Genomic DNA, 21,649 nt, shown 5'->3' with positions numbered 1-21,649 from the left:
TCAGGTTACAAACAAAATAAGAGATCAATTTAAATATAGATTTTAAAAAAAGGTAATTCTAAACAAAAAATTCTAAACTGGTAAACTTATAATTCAAGGAAATAAGCAGAAGATCTATAATTCTACACTTCCTAATGTCTGTTTTCATGTTAACTTTACATTTAATTTTAACTATTTCTGTGGCAGTATTTCTATTTGATAGTACAACACAGAAAACCTGCTATGCTTACTGGTAACTTTTCTATTCTACCAACAAATTTTCATATAATATCAAAAATGATTCTAGAAAGCCAGTCACAAAAGGCTGCATAGCTATGCTTTCTCCAGTTCCCTTCATGCTTCAGAAGGACAGGTGGTTATTGTAAGACTTGATAGCTGTCACTCCACTCACTAGAGGAATGGGGTGTGTGGGAATGTGATTCAGTTCATCTAAATGAAGTCAAATTCAACCCATCCTTATGTATAAGCCTGTGCCAATGGACTTATGCTCTTTATCCAGAAAAGGGTACAATCTCTCTAACCTGTGATATCTGTATAGTGACCTTTTGTGATTCTTGTAATCTCTCAAGATGAAGGGAACAATGTTTCTGTTTAAAAATAAAATAAAAGGTTAAGGCTAGATGCTACTAGATTATATTTCACTAATTTTTAGAGGGAGTGAATAATCACTTAAATTTTCCCAACTGTTGGCAATTTCTAATGTTAAAGTGACAATTCAAAACACTTTTTTTAAAAAATAAATCAAAAGGGATCTAACAGAGGAACTGAGCTTTGGGTGGGTTTTCTCAAACACTCTTCCCTCTTAGTTAAGGCATGTTAGGTTGGAAAGAAAGCCACAGTATATCACGTAATGAATGGTTCACAGCTTGGGCTCAGAGTTAGACAGATTTGAAGGTGAACACTTGTCCAACTATTTACTCGGAGAGAAATATTATATAGCCTTATATCTATATAAGAACAGTAATACCTACCTCTCATTAGGCTTTTACAAAAATTAAACAAGATAATGTAAAGAAAGCAGTTACCTGGCCCAGAATGAAGCACAATAAATGTTAACTATAATTATTTCATATTTAGCCAAAATAAATTATATTTCCAATCTCCTTAAAAACTAAAATTTTTTACTAATTTTCCTTTTATACTTGTTCTACTGCCTCTGAGTAGCTATTAATTTATATTTAGGAAATGGCATCAAAATAGGAAAGTCTTCCCCCAAATGCCACCCTATTTATCAGGGCAGAAAGTAAGTTCCTGTCCCAATTCTTGAGCTCTTGTCCCAGTTTCAACAGATGACTCTGTGTGAATTTTCCTTTTTGGGAAGCAAGTTCCTTATGATTCCTTACGTTAATAAAGTAAATGCCAAAGATGTAGCAGAGAAGCCTGAGGAAAGCCAAAAGCTTTGGCCTCCAGTTCCTGAGATAGTGGACTTATATAAACCGGACCATGTTCATGTCGAAATCAAAGAAATGTACAGCAAATGACAGTCAAGACGGGAGTCGTATGGACTGCCCATGGCCAGAACGTTCAGCTTCACTTCACAATTCTCAAGCTAAAAATTAACTTCAGGGTAATCAGACTGGCTTTTTTATAAATGAACTCGGAAACTGTAACCCTGGTATATTCTACATACCTCTCCTTCAACCTCCCTGTAACTTAATACATCCATTGTTTCCTACTTTCCTAAATCAAACAAATCTACCATCAGTTAGTCAAACACTAGCCATCTCAAAGCTAATCTTTTAAAACCTAACATTGCTTATCGGCAAGCAGTCGTTTATCACAGCCACTTCACACAAAATTTTGTTGTTGTTCAGTCGCCAAGTCGTATCTGACTCTGTGACCCCATGACTGCAGCACGCCAGGCCCCCCTGTTCATCACCATCTCTCAGAGTTTGCCTACGTTTATGTCCATTGAATCGGTGAAGTCATCCAACCATCTCATCATCTGCCCTCTTCTCTTTTCCTTAGTGTGCTGCCTAGATTTGTAACTTGTAATATGCTACTCCAGTTAAGTGCGTGGGACACTGTTTCATGACATAAAACCATGACCCAAAGATTCAAATGCTTCTTTTATGAAGTAAACAGTAAGCAGCTCTTAAGTTGCTAGTATTAAGTTCATAGCTGGTACTAAGTTCACAGATCTTCCCCAATTTTAATTTTTCTACTGAATAATAATAAACAAAACCCCTACAAATTGTTTCCCCAGTAGAAAGTAAGACAGATTAAGAGTAAAAAGGGTATTTTGCCCCTGAGGAGAAAAGAAAGGAGGACAAAGAGGGAAAGGAAGCAAAGGAGAAGGAGGAGGATGGGACAGAGAAGACCAAGGGAAAGGAGAAGCAAGTTTATAATCCTTGCTCCAAACAATGGAACCAGCTTTTAAAATCATGTTGAAATGCACGGCATTCTAAGCAGTGGTTTCAGTAAAGACAACTACATAAGGCACAGGAGTTTAAGACTTGAAAGACAAACAGTTAACAAATGAAGCAACCTTTCACTTTTGATTACTAAAATAGTATTCTAAAAATAGTCATCAGCACATGCAGTCAGCTGACAGAACTGTTTCAAAATGTGTCAGAATACATCTAAGACAAAAGTACTCAAAACAAAATACCAGTTCCAAAAGCATGCCATATTAAAGGGTTCTTTAAGAAAATTTTCTAAAATAAAATGTTTATAAAAAGTCCCTTGGTTATGAACACTTGCTATTCTACTGTATTATTTATAAATAGAATCTTTAGTGGAAAGTACATTTTTAAATGTTCTCAGTGACCGCCCCCCCCCCCCATCTTAGAAATTCAGGGGACAGAGACTACCTGTGAAGAACAAAAAGTACTGTTATCTGGCTCTCCAAATAGTATCTCTAATATTGCTGCATAAGAACCAAGACCATTAGATTCCTCTGGTATTAAAAATCAAGGCAAATGTGATGAAGAAAAGTCCAAGAAGCAAAGAATTCAAAAATCTTTCAAAGTTAATTGTTATATAACTTTAAACAGTGTGACCTGAATGGAAATACAGTAACAGGTTCTCCTTTCCAGAGAAGTAAAATATGATAATAACAGTAAAAAGATTACAAGAAATGAGACACAATGAATAAAGAACTATAGTCCTGAAAAACTGTTTTAAGTATAATTTTCTATCTTGTTTTTTAAACAGAAGACACATTAAGCTCCAAATTTTGTCCTGCGGTGCAGCCTCTCACCAAGGAAGTGCTCCCTCAAAAGTAGTTCCCAGTATTCTTCCTGATTCCTTAAAACTGGAACAATAATCACCAGGTTTAGAAAGAGGCTGCATCAACAGAGCTGCACTTCACAACGTGCGCTCCTTTTAGTGGAAGCATACAGCCCGGTATGTAAGTACTTCAAGCCACTAGGCCAATAAAGCTCATCTTCCTGGAGCATCAACTTTAGTCAAGAGATACATAGGGAAGAAATTTTTACTTATGAAAACATGACTTAATAAGCTTAATGAAGATATGAATGTTTAAGATAAAATGTAAAAATTCCAAGAAATTCCTCATACCATACCTCTTAGGAAACCTCTTTGGGGAAAAGGTAGGAGGTATTAAGTGGACAGCCTGAGATGCACAGGAACAGGAAGAATATAGGTTTGGAAACTAAAAGACCTGCATCTTACAGAATTAAAAACAGACAAAAAGAAAGTGCTGGACTAGTGATAAGAAAACAGGAAGGGCTGATTAATGAGGCAGGAAACTTTAACTTGCATGGAAGCAAGAAACGAGAAAACAAATCCGTAAGACTTTAACCACATGCAGGGAGCATTCTGGAAATGTAAGGGACATTTTTTATTATCACAATTAGTAGGGAGGACTCATTGAAACTTTAGTGATTAAAAGCCAGGTATACCAGATATCCAGCAATTCACAGAACAGCCAAACTCAACAAAAAATTATTATTGCAAGACTTTCAAATATCTCAATACATGGCCATATAGATTAAAACTTTTTGAACATAAAAGATAACTGTTTTAACGTTAACTATTTTTCACAGTTTATTAATAGACATCGAATCTCTAGGAATACAACTAACAAATAAATTGAAGGAAGGCTGTATTTTGTTTTGCTGAAAATTTTACCTAAGGTTATTCATGATTTCTAAAGAAAAAATTACAGCATAATGGCAATTCTGCTGCCACATCTGATTTGCCAAAACCAAATCCTTGAGCATATACAGATTTGCATATAAATATGTAACTAATATTGATGATTGTTTTAGAACCAAGTATCATTGGCAGTTAGTGATACACAAAAAATGAGGATGTTACAGAACTTCATTAATAGTTTTGTTGTTGAAATGCTTCATGTTTTTTTGGACTGTCATCCTTTTTGGGTAGGGCACAAAAGGCTATTCATGCTGTAAAAATTAAACACGGACATTATTTATGTTGGCAAAAGTCAACTGCACAAATTTTATATGGCTTCATATACTAATGTATCTTTTCCTAATTCATCCTTTGCCTCTATTTCTTTCACATGTAATAATGTTCAAAAATAATGTTGGAAATACTAGTAACTATCCCACATAATTAAATAAAGAATTACTGTGACACTATGTTATAAATAGGGGCTTCGCTGGGGGTTCAGACTGTGAAGAATGTGCCTGCAATGCGAGAGACCAGAGTTTGATCCCTGGATTGAGAAGATCCCCTGGAGAAGGGAATGACTACCCACTCTGGTATTCCTGCCTGGAGAATTCCGTCAACAGAGGAGCCTGGTGGGCTACAGTCTATGGGGTCACAAAGAGTCAGACATGACCGAGCAACTAACACTCTCACTTTTTCCCTATGTTATAAATAAGGTCAGCTCACCTGCCAGAGTATCTTACTTCCTTTTTTCCCAGTCAGTAGTCTGAAGTTAAAAGTTATTTCTCGATCTCTTATCAGATGTATGATCTGTTATTCTGTATCCTAGTACTAAATTTTATTTTAATGTCCACTAAAAATACTGCTCTTACGTTTTCTTGTACTTCTGATACAGACTGTGTTTTGCCCTTTTTTACTTATAAATTCAAACTTACTCATTATAAATAGACGTAAAATCTGAATACCATACTGTTTTACAGTGTAATAGCGCATGCACGTTTGAAATACAGATTGCTTCAAATAAACTTTGTTGTTGTTCAGTTATTAAGTTGTGTCTGACTCTGTGCAACCCATGGACGTAGCAAATTGGCTCCTCTGTCCTCCACTATCTCCCAGAGTTTGCTCAAATTCATGTCCATTGAGTCGGTGATGTTATTTAACCATCTTATTCTCTGCCACCCTCTTCTTTTGCTTTCAATCTTTCCCACCATCAGGGTCTTTTCCAATGAGTCGGCTCTTTGCATCAGGTAGCCTAAGTATTGGAGCTTCAGCTTCAGCATCAGACCTTCCAAAGAATATTCAGGACTGATTTCCTTCAGGATTGACTGGTTTGATCTTTGCTGCTCAAGGGATTCTCAAGAGTCTTCTCCAGCACTACAATTCAAAAGCACCAATTTTTGACACTCAGCCTTCTTTATGGTCCAACTCTCACATCTGTACATAACTACTGGAAAAATCACAGCTTTGACTAGATGGACCTTTATCGGCAAAGTAATGTCTCTGCTTCTTAACACGCTGTTTAGGTTTGTCATAGCTTTCTTTCCCAGGAGCATGTGTCTTTTAATTTCACAGCTGCAGTCACCATCTATAGTGATTTTGGAGTCTAAGAAAATAAAGTCTGTCATTGCCTCCACTTTTTCCCCTTTTATTTGCCATGAAGTGATGGGACAAGATGACATGATCTTCATTTTTCAAATGTTGAGATTCAAGCCAGCATTTTCACTCTACTCTTTGACCTTCATCAGGAGGCTCTTTAGCTCTTCACTTTCTGCCATTAGAGTGGCATTATCTGCATATCTGAGGTTATTGGTATTTCTCCCAGCAATCATGATTCCAGCTTGTTCTTCATCCAGCCTGGTATTTGGTATGATGTATTCTGCATGTTAGATAAGCAGGGTGACAACAGACAGCCTTTTTGTACTCCTCTCTCAATTTTGAACTAGTCAATTGTTCTATGTCCAGTTCTATCTGCTGTTTCTTGACCTGCATACAAGTTTCACAGGAAGCCGGTAAGGTGGTCTGGTATTTACATCTCTTTAAGAATTTTCCACAGTTTGTTGTGATCCACACAAAGGCTTTAGCATAGTCAATGAAGCAGAAGTAGATGTTTTTCTGGAACTCTCGCTTTTTTGATGATCCAACAGATGCTGACAATTGATCTCTAGTTCCTCTGCCTTTTCTAAATCCAGCTTACACATCTGGAAGTTCTTGGTTCACATACTGATAAAGCCTAACTTGAAGGATTTTGAGCATAATCCTGCTAGTATGTGAAATGAGCCTAACTGTACAGTAGTTTGACAATTTTTTGGCACTGCCCTTCTTTGGAATGAAAAATGACCTTTTCCAGTCCTATGGAGACTGCCAAGTTTTCCAAATTTGCTGACATAATGAGTGTAGCACCTTAACAGGATCATCTTTTAGGATTTTAAATGGCTCAGCTGGAATTCCATCACCTTCACTAGCTTTGTTTATAGTGATGCTTTCTAAGGCCCACTTGATTTTACACTCCAGGATGTTCGGCTCTAGGTGACTGACCATACCATCATGGTTATTAGGGTCTTTGACCTTTCTTGTATAGTTCTGTGTGTTCTTGCCACCTCTTCTTCATCTCTTCTGTTTCTGTTAGGTCCTTACCTTTTCTTTCCTTTATCATGCCCATCCTTGTATGAAATGTTCCCTTGATATCTCCAAGTTTCTTGAAGATATCTCTAGTCTTTCCCATTCTATTGTTTTCCTTTATTTCCCTGCACTGTTCATTTAAGAAGGCCTTCTTATTTCTCCTTCCTTGTCTCTGGAACTCTGCATTCAATTGAGATATCTTTCCCTTTATTTCTTTTCCCATTATTTCTTTTTTGGTTAAAACATAATTTCTATCTATTTTTGAGTGTAGAAAGGTCATGTTACTTATGAATTTCACTTTGGAATAGTTATCTATAGAATACAACAGGAGTTTCTGAGTCTATTTGAGTCAAGAGTCATGGCTTTAAAGCAAAAGATTTCGGCAAAGACTCGAGGTCTCTTCAAAATACCAAGAACAGTTAGGGTGAAACTTTTAAGGAAAAGTTTCCATAACAGCAGGGATAATGTGAAGTTAAAGAAATAACTTGGTAAATAGTATCAAGATGAATGGGAAGAACTACAAACAATAACTAACACTAACAGTTATAAGCTTTAACAAAATTTCCAGGAAAACAGTGGCTGAAGAGGAAAGCCACAGGTATCCATGAATAACCATATAATACTTAAAAAAAAAAAAAAAAAAAAAAGGTGGCTGCCTCTGGAAAGTTACACCTGTCAGGACAGGAGGTATGACACTTGGTTATAAAGAAGCAAGCAAAAGAACCACTGAAAAAAGAGAAATTACTGACGGAATTGCTTTCTCTCCCACATGATTTATCAAACACTTTCAGAGAGATAACTGATTTGAACACAGATTAAAGGTTTCTGAAATCTTTGAAATGGTGATTCTAATCACAAGTTCAATGGGCTCATATTTTAAGGTCTAGTCAATCCAGTCTGTGCCATGCTCCCTCCAGCAGAAATAAAACTCAAAAGTAATCCTTCATGTTCAATTTTGGGTTTTCATAATAAATATTAGTAAAAACACATTTGGACATTTTACCATTTAGTTTTATGACAGGTTTTGCCATTTTTATCACTGAAATGGGTTTCTTTGTTTTAACACATGGAGTCTTCAGGAAATAAATGCCTTCTGACCATTATATTTCTGAGCACTGTTCAAAAAGAGGGCCTAAGTTCACAGTTACCTATATTTATTTACTCTTTTCATTAAATCATTTCACTATTTACCTATGACCTGAATATCTTTTAGAGTCTGCCATTTGCCATCATTTTCCAAATAAATTCACTTAAGACTGCTGACTTAAGTGAAGCCTAATAATTAAATGAACTGACCTGGGTAGGCATGTAAACATGTCTAGGACTGAGAGGAAAAAGACAGAGTAAATGTTTAAAGATTTAATTTATAAAAGAGAGAAAGGAAAAATAATACAGGCATATAAAATGATGCTCTTCAGGAAATTAGTACATATATATATAACAAACTACTCTAGATAATAAAAGGAAATAGCTATTAAAAGTTGAAGAGAAGATTTCCTAAAAATAAACCTCAGTTACAAATTCAAGTCAAACATGCAAAGATTAAGAAATTAAAGTAGTAGATCACAACTGGACAAATTGTTAACAGGGAAAAATGACACTGCAGTCAAGTCTGAAATCACTATTATTCAAAAAAGGACAGATCATCACACTGTACTCTGTAAAGGTTCCAAATAAAACATAAAATGAGAGATCTGGAAGAGCCAGGATGTATGCACAAGAAGCCAAAAACACCCAGAGATTTATAATCTTGGAATGTCTAAACATTACTAGGAAATTGTATAAACCAAGGAGCACATTTGACCGTCCTCTAAGAAGAGTCATTCACTGAAACTGATGCTTCTTTAACTGTAAGCGTGTGTGCTCTGAGATGTGGGTCCCCCTGGAATAGGCAAAGCTCCCCTTTGCGAAGCATTCATTTTAGCTGAAGAATTAGAACACACGTGGATCTACTATGAAGAATGCCAAATGTGCATTACTTTTAGTGACAAAATACTAGATTTCAAACAAAAATCTCTCGTTTTCTTTGGCCAGTATGCTGATGAACTTTAGTTGTTAAGAGATACAGTGGTGGGAAATTCTTAACTGCAGTTTCAGATATAAGTTCAGTTCAGTTCAGTGGCTCAGTCACATCCAACTCTTTGCAATCCCATGGACTGCAGCACACCAGGCCTCCCTGTCTATCACCAACTCCTGGAGCTTATTCAAACTCAAGTCCATTGAGTCAGTAATGCCAGCCAACCATTTCATTCTGTCATCCTCTTCTCTTCCCGCTTCCAATCTGTCCCAGAATCAGGATCTTCTCCAATGAATCAGTTGTTCACGTGAGGTGGCCCAAGTATTGGAGTTTCAGTTTCAGCATCAGTCCTTCCAATGAATATTCAGGACTGATCTCCTTTAGGATGGACTGGTTGGATCTCCTTGCAGTCCAAGGGACTCTCAAGAGTCTTCTCCAACACCACAGTTCAAAAGCATCAATTCTTTGGCACTCAGCTTTCTTTATAGTCCAATTCTCTAGCAGTCCATACATGACTACTGGAAAAACTACTGCTTTGACTAGACGGACCTTTGTTGGCAAAGTAATGTCTCTACTTTTTAATATGCTATCTAGGTTGGTCATAGCTTTTCTTCCAAGGAGTATCTTTTAATTTCAAGAGGGCAATAAACTGTTTCAGGAGTCAAATTACATAGAAATGAGCATATTAAACTGTATATTTGCTTGCTTATCTCAAGTAATCCAGTATTTCTCAACTAAGGTCAAGCCCCAAAAGTGCTCTCCCAAAAGTACTTTAAATGGAAATACTTACTTAGGAAACCAATTTAATCCCAGGTGTTCTGTCTTGGAATATAATATTCTTTCCACCATGTCATAAAGTGGTCGCCAAGGTAACTCCAAATCATCTCTTGAAAGAAGTTCCTTTTTCCTAATTAAAGAAAGAGTGTGCACATTACACACACTATACAGGGAAAGTAGTTGCTAAATGCTGCAGTCATCACAGTGGGTTTTGCTTTCTGCCATCCTCAGCCGTTCACCGGTAAAACACATCAGTAGGAAGAACAACGCACAGGACTTATGCTGCTGCTCAAACCTCAAAGGGCACCACATAAAAAGAGGCATTACACAGCCACTATGGAGAACAGTGTGGAGATTCCTTAAAAAACTGGAAATGAAACTGCCGTATGACCCAGCAATCTCACTGATGGACATACACACCAAGGAAACCAGAACTGAAAGAGACACAGGTATCCCAAAGTTCATCGCAGCACTGTTTACAATAGCTAGGACATGGAAGCAACCTAGATGTCCACTGGCAGACGAGTGGATAAGAAAGTTGTGGTACATAAACACAGTGGAATATTACTCAGCTACTAAAAAGAAGGCCTTTTAATCCGTTCTAATGAGGTGGATGAAACTGGAGCCTATTACACAGAGTGAAGTAAGTCAGGAACAAAAACACCAATACAGTATATTAACGCATATATAAGGAATTTGTAACAATGACCCTATATGTGAGACAGCAAAAGAGACACAGATATAAAGAACAGACTTTTGGACTCTGTGGCAGAAGGTGAGGGTGGGATGATTTGAGATAATAGCATTGAAATGTATAATATCGTATGTGAAATAGATCAGCAGTCCAACTTTGCTGCACGACACAAGGCACTCAAAGTTGGTGCACTAGGACAACCCTGAGGGGTGGCGTGAGGAGGGAGGCGAGAGGGGGGTTCAGGATAGGGGACCTGAACCCTACAGGGACATGGACACCCATGGCTCATTCATGTCAATGTATGGCAAAAACCACTACAATGCTGTAAAGTAATTAGCCTCAAATTAAATAAATTAATTAAAGAAAGAAAAAAGAGGCATTACAATTTGTGCCACCATCATTGTAGATGAGTTTCATACTTTCCCGTACTATCTATGAAGTACTCCCTGTTTCTGGAATTGTGCTGTGTGTCCAGGATAAGGAAAACCTGGGACTTGGTCTTACCAAAGAACACTTGGCTCTCCTCATTCCCTAAAATCCTGAAGAAAGAAAAAAAATCTTACCAGAAATTACAACAAATGGACTTACTTTAATAAGTTGATCAAGAGACGGGCAAATCCCTGCATCATGCTGATTTCCAGTTTTGGAATTGATACCAGCTCATACAATAACTTGATAAAAAGAACATGATCTTCTTTGCTAAATTTTCTCCCATAAAGTCGAATATATCTGCAAGAGAAAAATTGATAACAGACTTTAAAAATAGATATGGTGACATATTTTTGTTCATTGAGGCATTAGTCACATGCCCAAGGTGCAGAAGTAATGTAAATGTCCATCAACAGACAGATACTTGTGTGTGTGTACACAGGCACATATATATGTGTGCAGGAATATTATTCAGCCTTTAAGAAGAAGGCCATCATACGCTAAAACATAGATGGACCTTGAGGACATTACGCTAAGTGAAATAAGACATCAAAAAAAGTCAAATACTGGATGATTATCACTTAGATGTAATATCTAAAGTAATCAAATTCACAGAAACAGAATGATGGTTGCCAGGGGCTGGGAAGGTAGAGATAGGGAGATAACAGGGTTTCAGTCATAGAAGATGAAAAAGTCCTAGAGATCTGTGGCATAACAATGTACACACACTTAACAATACCACACAGTACACTTAAACATTGTTAAGAGGGTAAATTTAAGAGCTTGCCACAATTAAAAACATGTATTGCTACACTTTAATTTCAAATGTCTTTGATGTTATTTTGTATCCACTCATCATTGTGCAGGAAAGATTTACTCTGGATTTTAATTGAGAGATTACCAAATAAGTATTTTATTGACAAGAAACCTCTAATGATAACTGAATTCTCATCAACCTTTAATGACCTGCAATCCCATTCCTGGGCATGTATGCAGAGAAAAACATGATCTGAAAGGATACATGCAGTCCCATGTTCCTTGCAGCACTGTTTACAGGAGCCAAGACATGGCAGCAAGTTAAATGTTCATCAACAGAGGAATGGGTAAAGATGTGGCACGTATACACAGTGGAGTATTACTCAGCCATCAAAAAGGACGAAGCACCGCTACTGCAGCGACACGGTGGACCTAGAGAGTGCCATACTGAGGGAGGAGTCAAGCAGAGGGGAAATTGTGTATGACATCTCTTATACGTGGGATTGAAAAAAAAAAACTGATACAAACGAACTTACTTACAAATAGAAAGACAATCACAGACCAAAAAATGAACTTATGGTTGCGGGGAGGGGTAGGGATAGTCAGGGCCTTTGGGAAGGTCATGAACACAATGCTATATTCAAAATGCATAATCAAAGGACCTGCTGTATAAGCACGTGGAACTGTGCTCAATGTTATCTGCCAGCCTGGATGGGAGTGGAGTTTGGGGGAGAATGGGATGGCTGAGTCCCTCTGCTGTTCACCTGAAACAGCCACAACACTGTTGATTGGCTATACCCCAATACAAAATAAAGAGTTTAAAGTTTGGGAAAAAAAATTCTAATGACCAATTATAACACTGCTGCTTTATTGTCGTATGGTCTTACGCCACAATAACCTGAAAAGAATCCCTCTGGACCTTTCCCTTATTAAACAATGCTCATTCAAGATAACAACCTATTTACGGACTTACTGAAACTAATTTAAAACACCATATCAAAACACAATAAAACAGAATAAAAGAGTATAGACATAAAAGTTTACTGTTTTAACCACAAAATCTTTGATGCAGGCTTACTAAGAATCTGAAACAATACAGCAAATTATCTAATTTGTACTATTTGTTTCTAGACTCATAACTATAATAAAATTAAATTGCTACAAAAAGTATAGTTTTTAATCTCAAAATTGTATGTTTTCATTCTTTTTTATTAACTTTAGAGACTCAATGTAATCAAAGGTGTCAACTGTAAGCAAAATGAAGGAAAAAGTGTCCCAAAAAACAAGAATGACCATGGCATAGTTAAGGATTAACTACTTAGAAACCAAACTTAAACTTAGAACTTTTACTGGATGCCTAAAATCATAAATTCCTTTTAGGAAGACTGTTCTACAGACAAATACACAAATCACAGAAAAGAGCATTAATATTCCTTATGATCTTTAGCACTTTCCCATTAACTATGATCAAAGTAAACTCACGTTTAACTTCTAAAATGAGAATAATTGTTTTTCTTTTTCTAGAAAATCCTCAAAACTCTTGGTTCAGTAAAAGCACTATTTTCTCAGGCTGCTGCATATTTATTCAGCTCTTGTCTGTCCATCCAAGGTATAATCCCATGATTTCACCTTACTACTAGACAACTAACCAGTATAGGGTGAGCAGCAATGAGACCAGAGATGTTGTTTTACCTTTCAGTGAATGTTTCTTAAGCACTTACGCCAGGGAAAGTAACTGGGCTAATGAAGACAATACACAAAGACCTTAAGCCCAGGGCTGCCAGACGTACTTCAAACTGCTGAAAAAGCATGGTAAAAACTCCTGAAGTCTCCCTCAATTTCACTCTAAATTGAGGAGTAAAAGCTGCTGCTAAGTCACTTCAGTCGTGTTCGACTCCGTGCGACCCCATAGATGGCAGCCCACCAGGCTCCCCCGTCCCTGGGAGTCTCCAGGCAAGAACACTGGAGTGGGTTGCCATTTCCTTCTCCAATGCATCAAAGTGAAAAGTGAAAGTGAAGTCGCTCAGCCGTCTCCAACTCTTCGAGACCCCATGGACTGCAGCCTACCAGGCTCCTCTGCCCATGGGATTTTCCAGGCAAGAGTATTGGAGTGGGGTGCCATTGCCTTCTCTGGGAGTAAAAGCTAGAATCATTTAAATGCTACTTTCAAATGAAAACAAACCATAAGAAACAGCATTTATCTTAAAGATAAAACAGAATTTTCCAAAGAAACATCTTGTTCCCAGTGGCTACCTCAGGTCTTGTCAGGCTCCAAGTGCCCCTGTGGTTAGGCACTTACTCTCCCCTGTGGCTAAGATATTTCTGTGGAAAAACTGGAGAAACACTGCTCTAAGCCATTGAAATAATTTACCTACAAGCACATCGCTTTTGCCGTAGTATATAAATTGTGTAAAAATGAAGGACATGAAATTCATAAACTCCAAAATTCAATACTATGAAGAGACCAACAGGGGAATCCTTAGAGGAGCTAGGACTGCTAACAAAACCAAAAACTTTAGGGGGATTACTCAGAAACTTATTTCCCCTGTTAACAGCAAATAGTTCTTCCCAACCAGAAAGTAATTCCTGTCTCAGCATTTCTCAAAACACAGCCCAAGAATGCTACTTCTGAAAAGCTCAGAAGTACTAAAAGAAGAAAGGTAACTGGTCTTCATTAAAATCAGGAACTTCTATTCACACATGAAAAGTGAAAGATATTTGGAACACATATCTATCCGATAAAGCACTCACTCAAACTGCATCAGAACTCCTACAAGTCAATAAGAAATAGCACAAACAAATTTTTTTTAAAAATGGGCAAAAGACTCAGGTAGGCACTTCTGGAAAGCCAACATCCAGATGATTGATGAGCATATGAAAAGGACTCAACATCATCACTCATCAGTAAATGCAAATTAAAACTACTAATAGGGTACCACTTCACACCACCATACTGGCTGAAATTAAAAAGCTCACAATACCCAGTTTTGGTGAGAATAGGGCAAAACCAGTTTTTACAGCTACTCTGGAAAAACTTGACATCACCTCATAAATGTTCACTAGACATAAGACTGTTTAAAACGCACATTACTGGGCTCTATCTTAAAACTGTATGTGTTAATCACTCAGTTGTGTCCAACTCTTTGCAACCCCATCGACTGTACCTGCCAGGCTCCTCTGTCCGTGGGATTCTCCAGGCAAGAATACTGGAGGGAGTTGCCATTCCCTTTCTCCAGAGAATCCTCCCAATCCAGGGATAGAACCCAAGTCTCCTGCATTGCAGGCAGATTTTTTACCATCTGAGCAACCAGGGAAGCCCAAAAAACTAGTGCATCAAAAGTACTGGGAGTGGTAAATGCAATAAAGTTGCTTCTTTTTTCATTCTTGAAAAAGGAAATTTTAAAAAATATTCAGAGTGGAAACTGAGAGTCTTCACTTAAAACTACTCTAGTTGTTCTTTCTTTATATTTATTCAAAAATTCTACTTTAGATTCTATTTAGAGATAGTCCATTCTCTTTTCCCAATTAATTTGCACATTAAATTTTAGGACTAAAAATTTATATTAAAATACTTCAAAACCTTAATAGCAATCATGGTTGAATTTTCAAATAGGATATTTTCTTAAACTATCCAGAATATATAGATGACAAGTCATTAGGTTCCATCCTCCCACAGGAGGAAAAACCGTAAAATACAGAAGCACTTTTCAACTGCTTCCTCCTCACAACCTTATAGTGTTATTAGTAAAACGCTTTACTTTTTAATCTCAAGTAAAGACAGTGGCATACCAGGAACAGTCACTATATAATCAAATGTACAATGCTGTCACGGCTTTTTCTACTATACATCCTGAAGATAAGTCTACTATATATTTCTAGAAAATTTAAGTAAAGTATAAAATTATACAGTACTATTGACATGGACTAAGAATTAGAGCTTAACTAGAGGCTAAAAATAATTGGTTTTCAATACAGGCTTTGTCATTCATCAATTATTTTTCTTCAAGGCAATCATTTGGTTTCTAAGGTTCTAAATATATCCACAAATAAAAGTAAAATTAACATCATTTCAAAGCAACATTAAGACTGTGTTATTATAAAACATATAAGACATTTGGCAAAGAAATTAAATCTTAAGTAAGTGCTTTACTTTGGGTAGTCCTACTTACAAGACAAAAAATGAAACTTGAAGTTTTAAAAGCCAGAATTTAAATACTGTCATTGAAAGTACTTAAAAGCATTTGTGGATGATTAAAAAAAAAAAAAATCACATCCAGCAATACGCCCTAAATAAAAATTCAGAATATCAAAGTCAAAATACCAAAAATCTTTTCAATGCACACTTGCAATAATAAATATTTCCTGAAAAAAACCCTAAAAGTCTGATAAAGGAATGATTTGTTAAATTGTGGTTTATGCCTTTAGACTACAGTGCGGTAATTTAAAATTGTTTTCAAAGAATTTTATGGACATCAAATGTAATATCATATAAAATATCATGATACAGAACATTCACAATACATAACTAAACAAAAGGAAACACTCATGCATTAGGATTAAAAAATAAAGCAAACACTATAAAATATTACTTCTTGATGGTCAAACTGACTCATATTCTTCTGTATACCTCTGTTTAAGCACTGTTTTAAAGGAAACAGGTATTATCTATTACAATTAAAATTAACATGTAAAAATATTTCATATCAACTTCTGTTGTACAATGCTTATAACTAGGTAATTAATATTTCTGCATTTCTACTATTATCTTAATTAAAAAACCCTTTATCAAAGACTACTCGAGTCCCATTTAAAACAGCACAGGAGAGATTCCTTGGAGGTCCACTGGTTAGGATTCAGCACTTTCACTGCTGTGGTCCAAGTTCAATTCCTGGTGGGGGAAATAAGATTTCACAAGCAGCACAGTGGCCAAAGCAATTTTTTAAATAAGTAAGAGCACAGGAGTCAAGTTGTTCTCACCAGGCAAAAATGAGATCATAAATCACAATAATTAACTGCGAAAGATGTTTAAATTAAGTTCATAAAGAATAAAAGGTATCACCATTTTGCCTCTATAACAGATGCAGGATGGCCACTAACATCACAAAAAGAGAACACTGGAGGTTACTCATCTCCTGATACAATTATACAATACCGACTATTATACAGTCCTGAAACAGAAAATTAAACTTCATGTGCTGAAGAACAGCAACAAAATCAATTACTGTGTGTCTTTACCACTTCAATCTGACTTCCACTAAAGCATAAGTGGAAACAGAATTATATAATTAATAAAACTGACTTTAAAAGACACAAATAAAAATTATAAGCTTACAGAAACTATGCCTTTTTTTGGATCTTTTTGTGGAATACCTAAAAACACTGGTTGTAAAATAAACTACAAACAAAACCTTACTTAACTCTAACGTGGATATTACATTGGCCTGAGTCTGATTATAATAAAATGTAAATTAGAAAATATTAACCAAGTGTAACAAAAAGAAACCAAATCACTTAAAAGCATGCATATGAGTCAATTAAATAATCACTTTCAGACTTAAGGTAGACTCCTCCATGAGGTACTTCCTTTAAAATCATATTCAGTCAATAATGACTATTCTTACTGTTATCAATCAGCATTATTCTGAATTTAGATTAAAGAGTAAACTAGAAACAAAAATTATGATAATTGCTTCAGGAAAGGCAGAATAGTACGACGTCAGTGCTATAATTATACCTAAAACATCTGAAAGTGTTAGTTGCTCAGTCATGTCCAACTCTCTGGGACTCCATGGACTATAGCCTGCCAGGCTCCTCTGTCCATGGAATTCTCCAGGCAAGAGTACAGGAGTGGGTTGCCATTCCCTTTCTCCAGGGATCTTCCCAATCCAGGGATCAAACCTGCATCTCCTGCCTGGCAAGGGGATTCTTTATCATCTAAGCCACCAGAGAGCCCTGAAACAATCAACTAAAAAACCACTTTTAGACTACAGAAGAAAATCTGCAGAACAGCTTTTTTAAAAGTCAGCAGGCTTCCTGTATGGCTCCCAAATAAAAAAGAACAATAGTTGAAGAAATACTGCTCCATTCATAATACCAACAAATGATTAATTAGAAATATCTCTAAAGAAAAGTGCAAGAGTTAATTTTAACACAATAAAAACTATACTAAAATGTAAAACATTTGAATAGAAAGTGAGGCATAACAGGGAGTTCTACTCAATACTCTATAATGGCCTATATGGGAAAAGAATCTAAAAAAGAGTGAACAAATGTACAACTTACTTTGCTGTACAACTGAAACTAACCCAACAGTGTAAATAGACTATACTTCAATAAAAAATTTTAAAGAGACACCCACTAATGCAAAAAAAAAAAAAAAAACTGTAGATAACAGGAATTTTTTTAAATGTGTTTTAATACCTGACAGCTAGGGCTAAACAACAAGTATTTTATAGCCAGGAAAACTATGACCAATGAAATCCTTGACCAACTCCAAAATTAACTTATTTTGCACAGTAACTTCAACTCCTCCCTCTACCAAAAAAATAAATATACATACTATCTCTACACTATATCAGCTCCAGTCTTTCTCTTCTGTTCCTAAGTGCAAGTCGCTCAGTCATGTCCAACTCTTTGCAACCCCATGGACTCTTTGCAGCCTGCCAGATTCCTCTGTCCATGGCATTCTCCAGGCCAGAATATTTAGCCGTTCCCTTCTCCAGGGGATCTTCCCAACCCAGGGATCAAACCCAGGTCTCCTGCATTGAAGGCGGGTTCTTTACTGTCTGAGCCACCAGGGAATCCCTGTTCCTAAGGTGCCACGAAATAGAAAAAATTTAAAAAGGTAAAATTATCAGATAAATCTAGAGGATGGAGAATTACTTTGACTTCATTCCATGACTAAGTCCTGAACTACATTACGTTAAAAATGTAGATATAGCTTCTCACTGCTAGAAACAGTAAATGAACAGATAAAATGAAAGGTTTTCTCATAAACCCACCTCTCCTCTTTTCACTCAATTACGTATTTATTCAAGCCAGTCCAGGTTCGATGCATGATACTGGATGCTTGGGGCTGGTGCACTGAGACGACCCAAAGGGATGGTACGGGGAGGGAAGAGGGTGGGACGTTCAGGATGGGGAACACGTGTATACCTGTGGTGGATTCATGTTGATGTATGGCAAAACCAATACAATATTGCAAAGTAATTAACCTTCAATTAAAATAAATTTGTATTAAAAAAATATTTAAAAAAAGCATTTCTAGAACAAATGACATGTACAGTATGACCCAAATTGTTCCTTTAGGTCAAGAACTCAAAATCAGATGTAAGGAGACATTTCCCAGAAAACTAAGTAATATACTGAAGGAGGGGCATAAATGCAGTTTATCACTAGAATCTTGTGATTTTTTTTAACCAAAAGTTTCATTATAAATAAGGCATTATTGAACCCAATCTTGAAAGATTAGAGAGCTGTCGTGACTCTGAAAAGGGAACTAAAGTTCAGTATAATCTGAGCAGTTGGGGGAAGAAGTGGCAAGAGGCACAAAAGACAGCTCTAGGTAAAGGAACACAGAAAAGCAACTTTCTGTGACAAGAAGACACAGTTGGTGAGGTGGGAGGGAGGCTCGAGAGGGAGGGGATAAATATATATTTATGGTTGATTCATATCGTTGTACAAGAGAAAACAATACAGCATTGTAAAGCGATTAAAAATAAAAAAAAGAAGACACAGACAAAAGAACATTACTTGTTCTAGTTCCCCTTCAAAAAAGTCAAACTGAGGATCAAGAAAAGGAATAGATTATCACAAACCACCAAATAAGGATGTTAATTCCAAGTGACTGCTGCTTGGGACGAAGGCAACAAAGGTGCTGTCTACAGTGGAGGATGTCTTACGTTTCCATGTTAAGTTGCTTTGCAACTCCCAACGTTATAATCAACTCTGGATAGAGAGAATAGTTACGTATTTCAACACAACAGCCAAGCAAGCATGAACAAAATGGTTTTACAAGTTTGCTAAGAATTCAAACTGCTCTATGTCAGTCCCATGGGCAAATCATTTACTCTTCAGTGCATGTGTATGAAACTTGGGTTTCTTCACAAGGCTATGGGGATAGATAATTGATTAATGGGCTTGAAAGATATTCTTTGATTTAACTATGCTAGAATGGGGCTCCAGGTACCAGCTGTTTTCTTGTAAGTTTCCCAGATGTCTCACTATGTTTGAGAACCACTGCACCAATGACAACCCACTCCAGTACTCTTGCCTGGAAAATCCCATGGACGGAGGAGCCTGGTAGGCTGCAGTCCATGGGGTCGCTAAGAGTCGACACAACTGAGCGACTTCACTTTCACTTTTCACTTTCATGCACTGGAGAAGGAAATGGCAACCCACTCCAGTGTTCTTGACTGGAGACTCCCAAGGACGGCAGAGCCTGGTAGGCTGTCATCTTGGTGTCGCAGAGTTGGACATGACTAAAGCGACTTAGCAGCAGCAGCAGCACCTAAGCAGACAGATGGGAGCATAATTTATGTTTTTTAAAATCTACTTAAATCATTAAAAATATAACACTAATACAATGTTTCAATTTATATTTCTTGCGAGGCTAAACATATCTTAAGATAATTTGCCTTTAAAAAATATAAAAAATTAATACCTTAAAAAAGGGGGGGGGCAACCCAGAGAATAAGCAATGAATTAAGTTATAGATTATAAGACAATGTTCCTTCAACATCTATACTGAACCATGCTGGAAATCTGTGGATGGGACAACAAACCTATACATTTTCTTTCCTTTATTTTTTTAACCAACTATAAGTTACATCCTTGAGAACTGAGAGGAAAATATTACTGGGGAGGGGGGGAATTATTATTTTATCAGGAAAGCAATATATACTTATTTAAACGATTCAAATAGTACAGCAAGCTTACAAATTTGAAAACTGTTGCCTATGACTGTTAATAGCCTAGATAATATCCTTCCAGACTTTATTTATATACAAATGTACATATGTAAATACTTTTCAAAAACACAAATGTAATGATAATATAGATATTGTTTACTACTTCTTATTTTTTTTTACCTAACGGAAGCTCAAACCACTGTTCAATGCCTATAAAATGTGGTGGCAGAGGTCTCTGCATCACTAATATTTAACCAGAGATGAAACAAGGTGAACACTGAGAACCTTTTTTGCAACTGACTGAACATACAAGTATACCTTGAGAAATACGACGACTTAAGTACTGAAGCTCCTCCAGGGCTAGTTCTATTTTTAAAACAAAAAAACAAAAAAAACCTTCAAACTGACAATAAATAGCTGACCAAGTTAAACAAACTGGTTTAAAACACACTGAGAGTAGGTTTCCAAAAGCCTGAAAGCCAGGTCTGTCATCTTCAAGGGTAGTGTAATACCTCTGCTGGAAGGCAGTAAGGGAACAAAGGGACCCGAGGTTTACTCTCCTCTTTACCCCCACCTACTACAGGCTGCGCAACACTGGAGTTCCAGCATATTATATGTCAGAGTTATGTCCTCTACAACTTACTAAAATTGACACAACTATCTCTAGTAAAGTCATTCCCTATTAACACCTAATGATGCCTCTACTTTTCTCCCAGTTGCTTCTCTCTTGACGCACAGATAAGCGGTATTCATTTCTCAAAATGTTTTAGTATCATTTAAGAGCCAGACATGGCAACAGGCAATGGAAACATAAATAAGTAACAAATGGCCCTACAGCATGCAGCCTAGAGAGAGGGACAGACAACTGACTAATTCAATACGATGGTCTGAGTACAGACTAACACGTGTGCTCAATCTGCTCCACCTCTGTTCCCACACATTAAACATCTTCCTCCAAATTCTTCCTACCTAATCAAATCCTATCTCAAGACTCAGCTGCAGTTTTCCCAGGTGACACAGCCCAGGCAGCTTTCCTTACTCTGGACATATGGTTAAGAGCAAAAGCCTTGTGGTCAGCAAGCAAACTGCCTGTTACATAATAACCTAAGATTCATTTCTTCAAAGGTAAAACTGAGATAATAAATGTCAGTCAGTGAAATTGCTCAGTTGTGTTCGACTCTTTGCAATCCCATGGACTATAGCCTACTAGGCTCCTCCATCCATGGAATATTCCAGGCAAGAGTACTGGAGTGGGTTGCCATTTCCGTCTCCAGGGGATCTTCCCAAACGGGGATCGAACCCAGGTCTCCCGCACTGCAGGCAAACGCTTTACCGTTTGAGCTACCA

At 36.8% G+C, this 21,649-nt stretch overlaps 1 protein-coding gene across 4 annotated transcripts in view; it reads right to left on the bottom strand.

The window, feature by feature from the left end:
- Positions 1-21,649, bottom strand: part of PSME4 (proteasome activator subunit 4) — a 96,366-nt gene that overhangs the window by 64,345 nt on the left and 10,372 nt on the right. For 3 of the 4 annotated variants that reach the window (XM_027966831.2, XM_015094386.3, XM_060412199.1), the window contains exons 2-3: positions 10,797-10,937; positions 9,528-9,644 (exon numbers count right to left, since the gene is read on the bottom strand). In XM_027966831.2, the coding sequence (XP_027822632.1) occupies positions 9,528-9,644; positions 10,797-10,937 (258 nt within the window). Of the gene's footprint in view, positions 1-9,527; positions 9,645-10,796; positions 10,938-17,952; positions 19,903-21,649 lie in introns of all 4 variants that reach the window. The other variant, XM_060412198.1, reaches the window with a different exon arrangement.

Source organism: Ovis aries, chromosome 3, assembly GCF_016772045.2.
Source record: "Ovis aries strain OAR_USU_Benz2616 breed Rambouillet chromosome 3, ARS-UI_Ramb_v3.0, whole genome shotgun sequence".
Taxonomy (NCBI): domain Eukaryota; kingdom Metazoa; phylum Chordata; class Mammalia; order Artiodactyla; family Bovidae; genus Ovis; species Ovis aries.
Note: the sequence above shows the minus strand (reverse complement) of the source record. Positions and strands in the feature narration are given on the sequence as shown.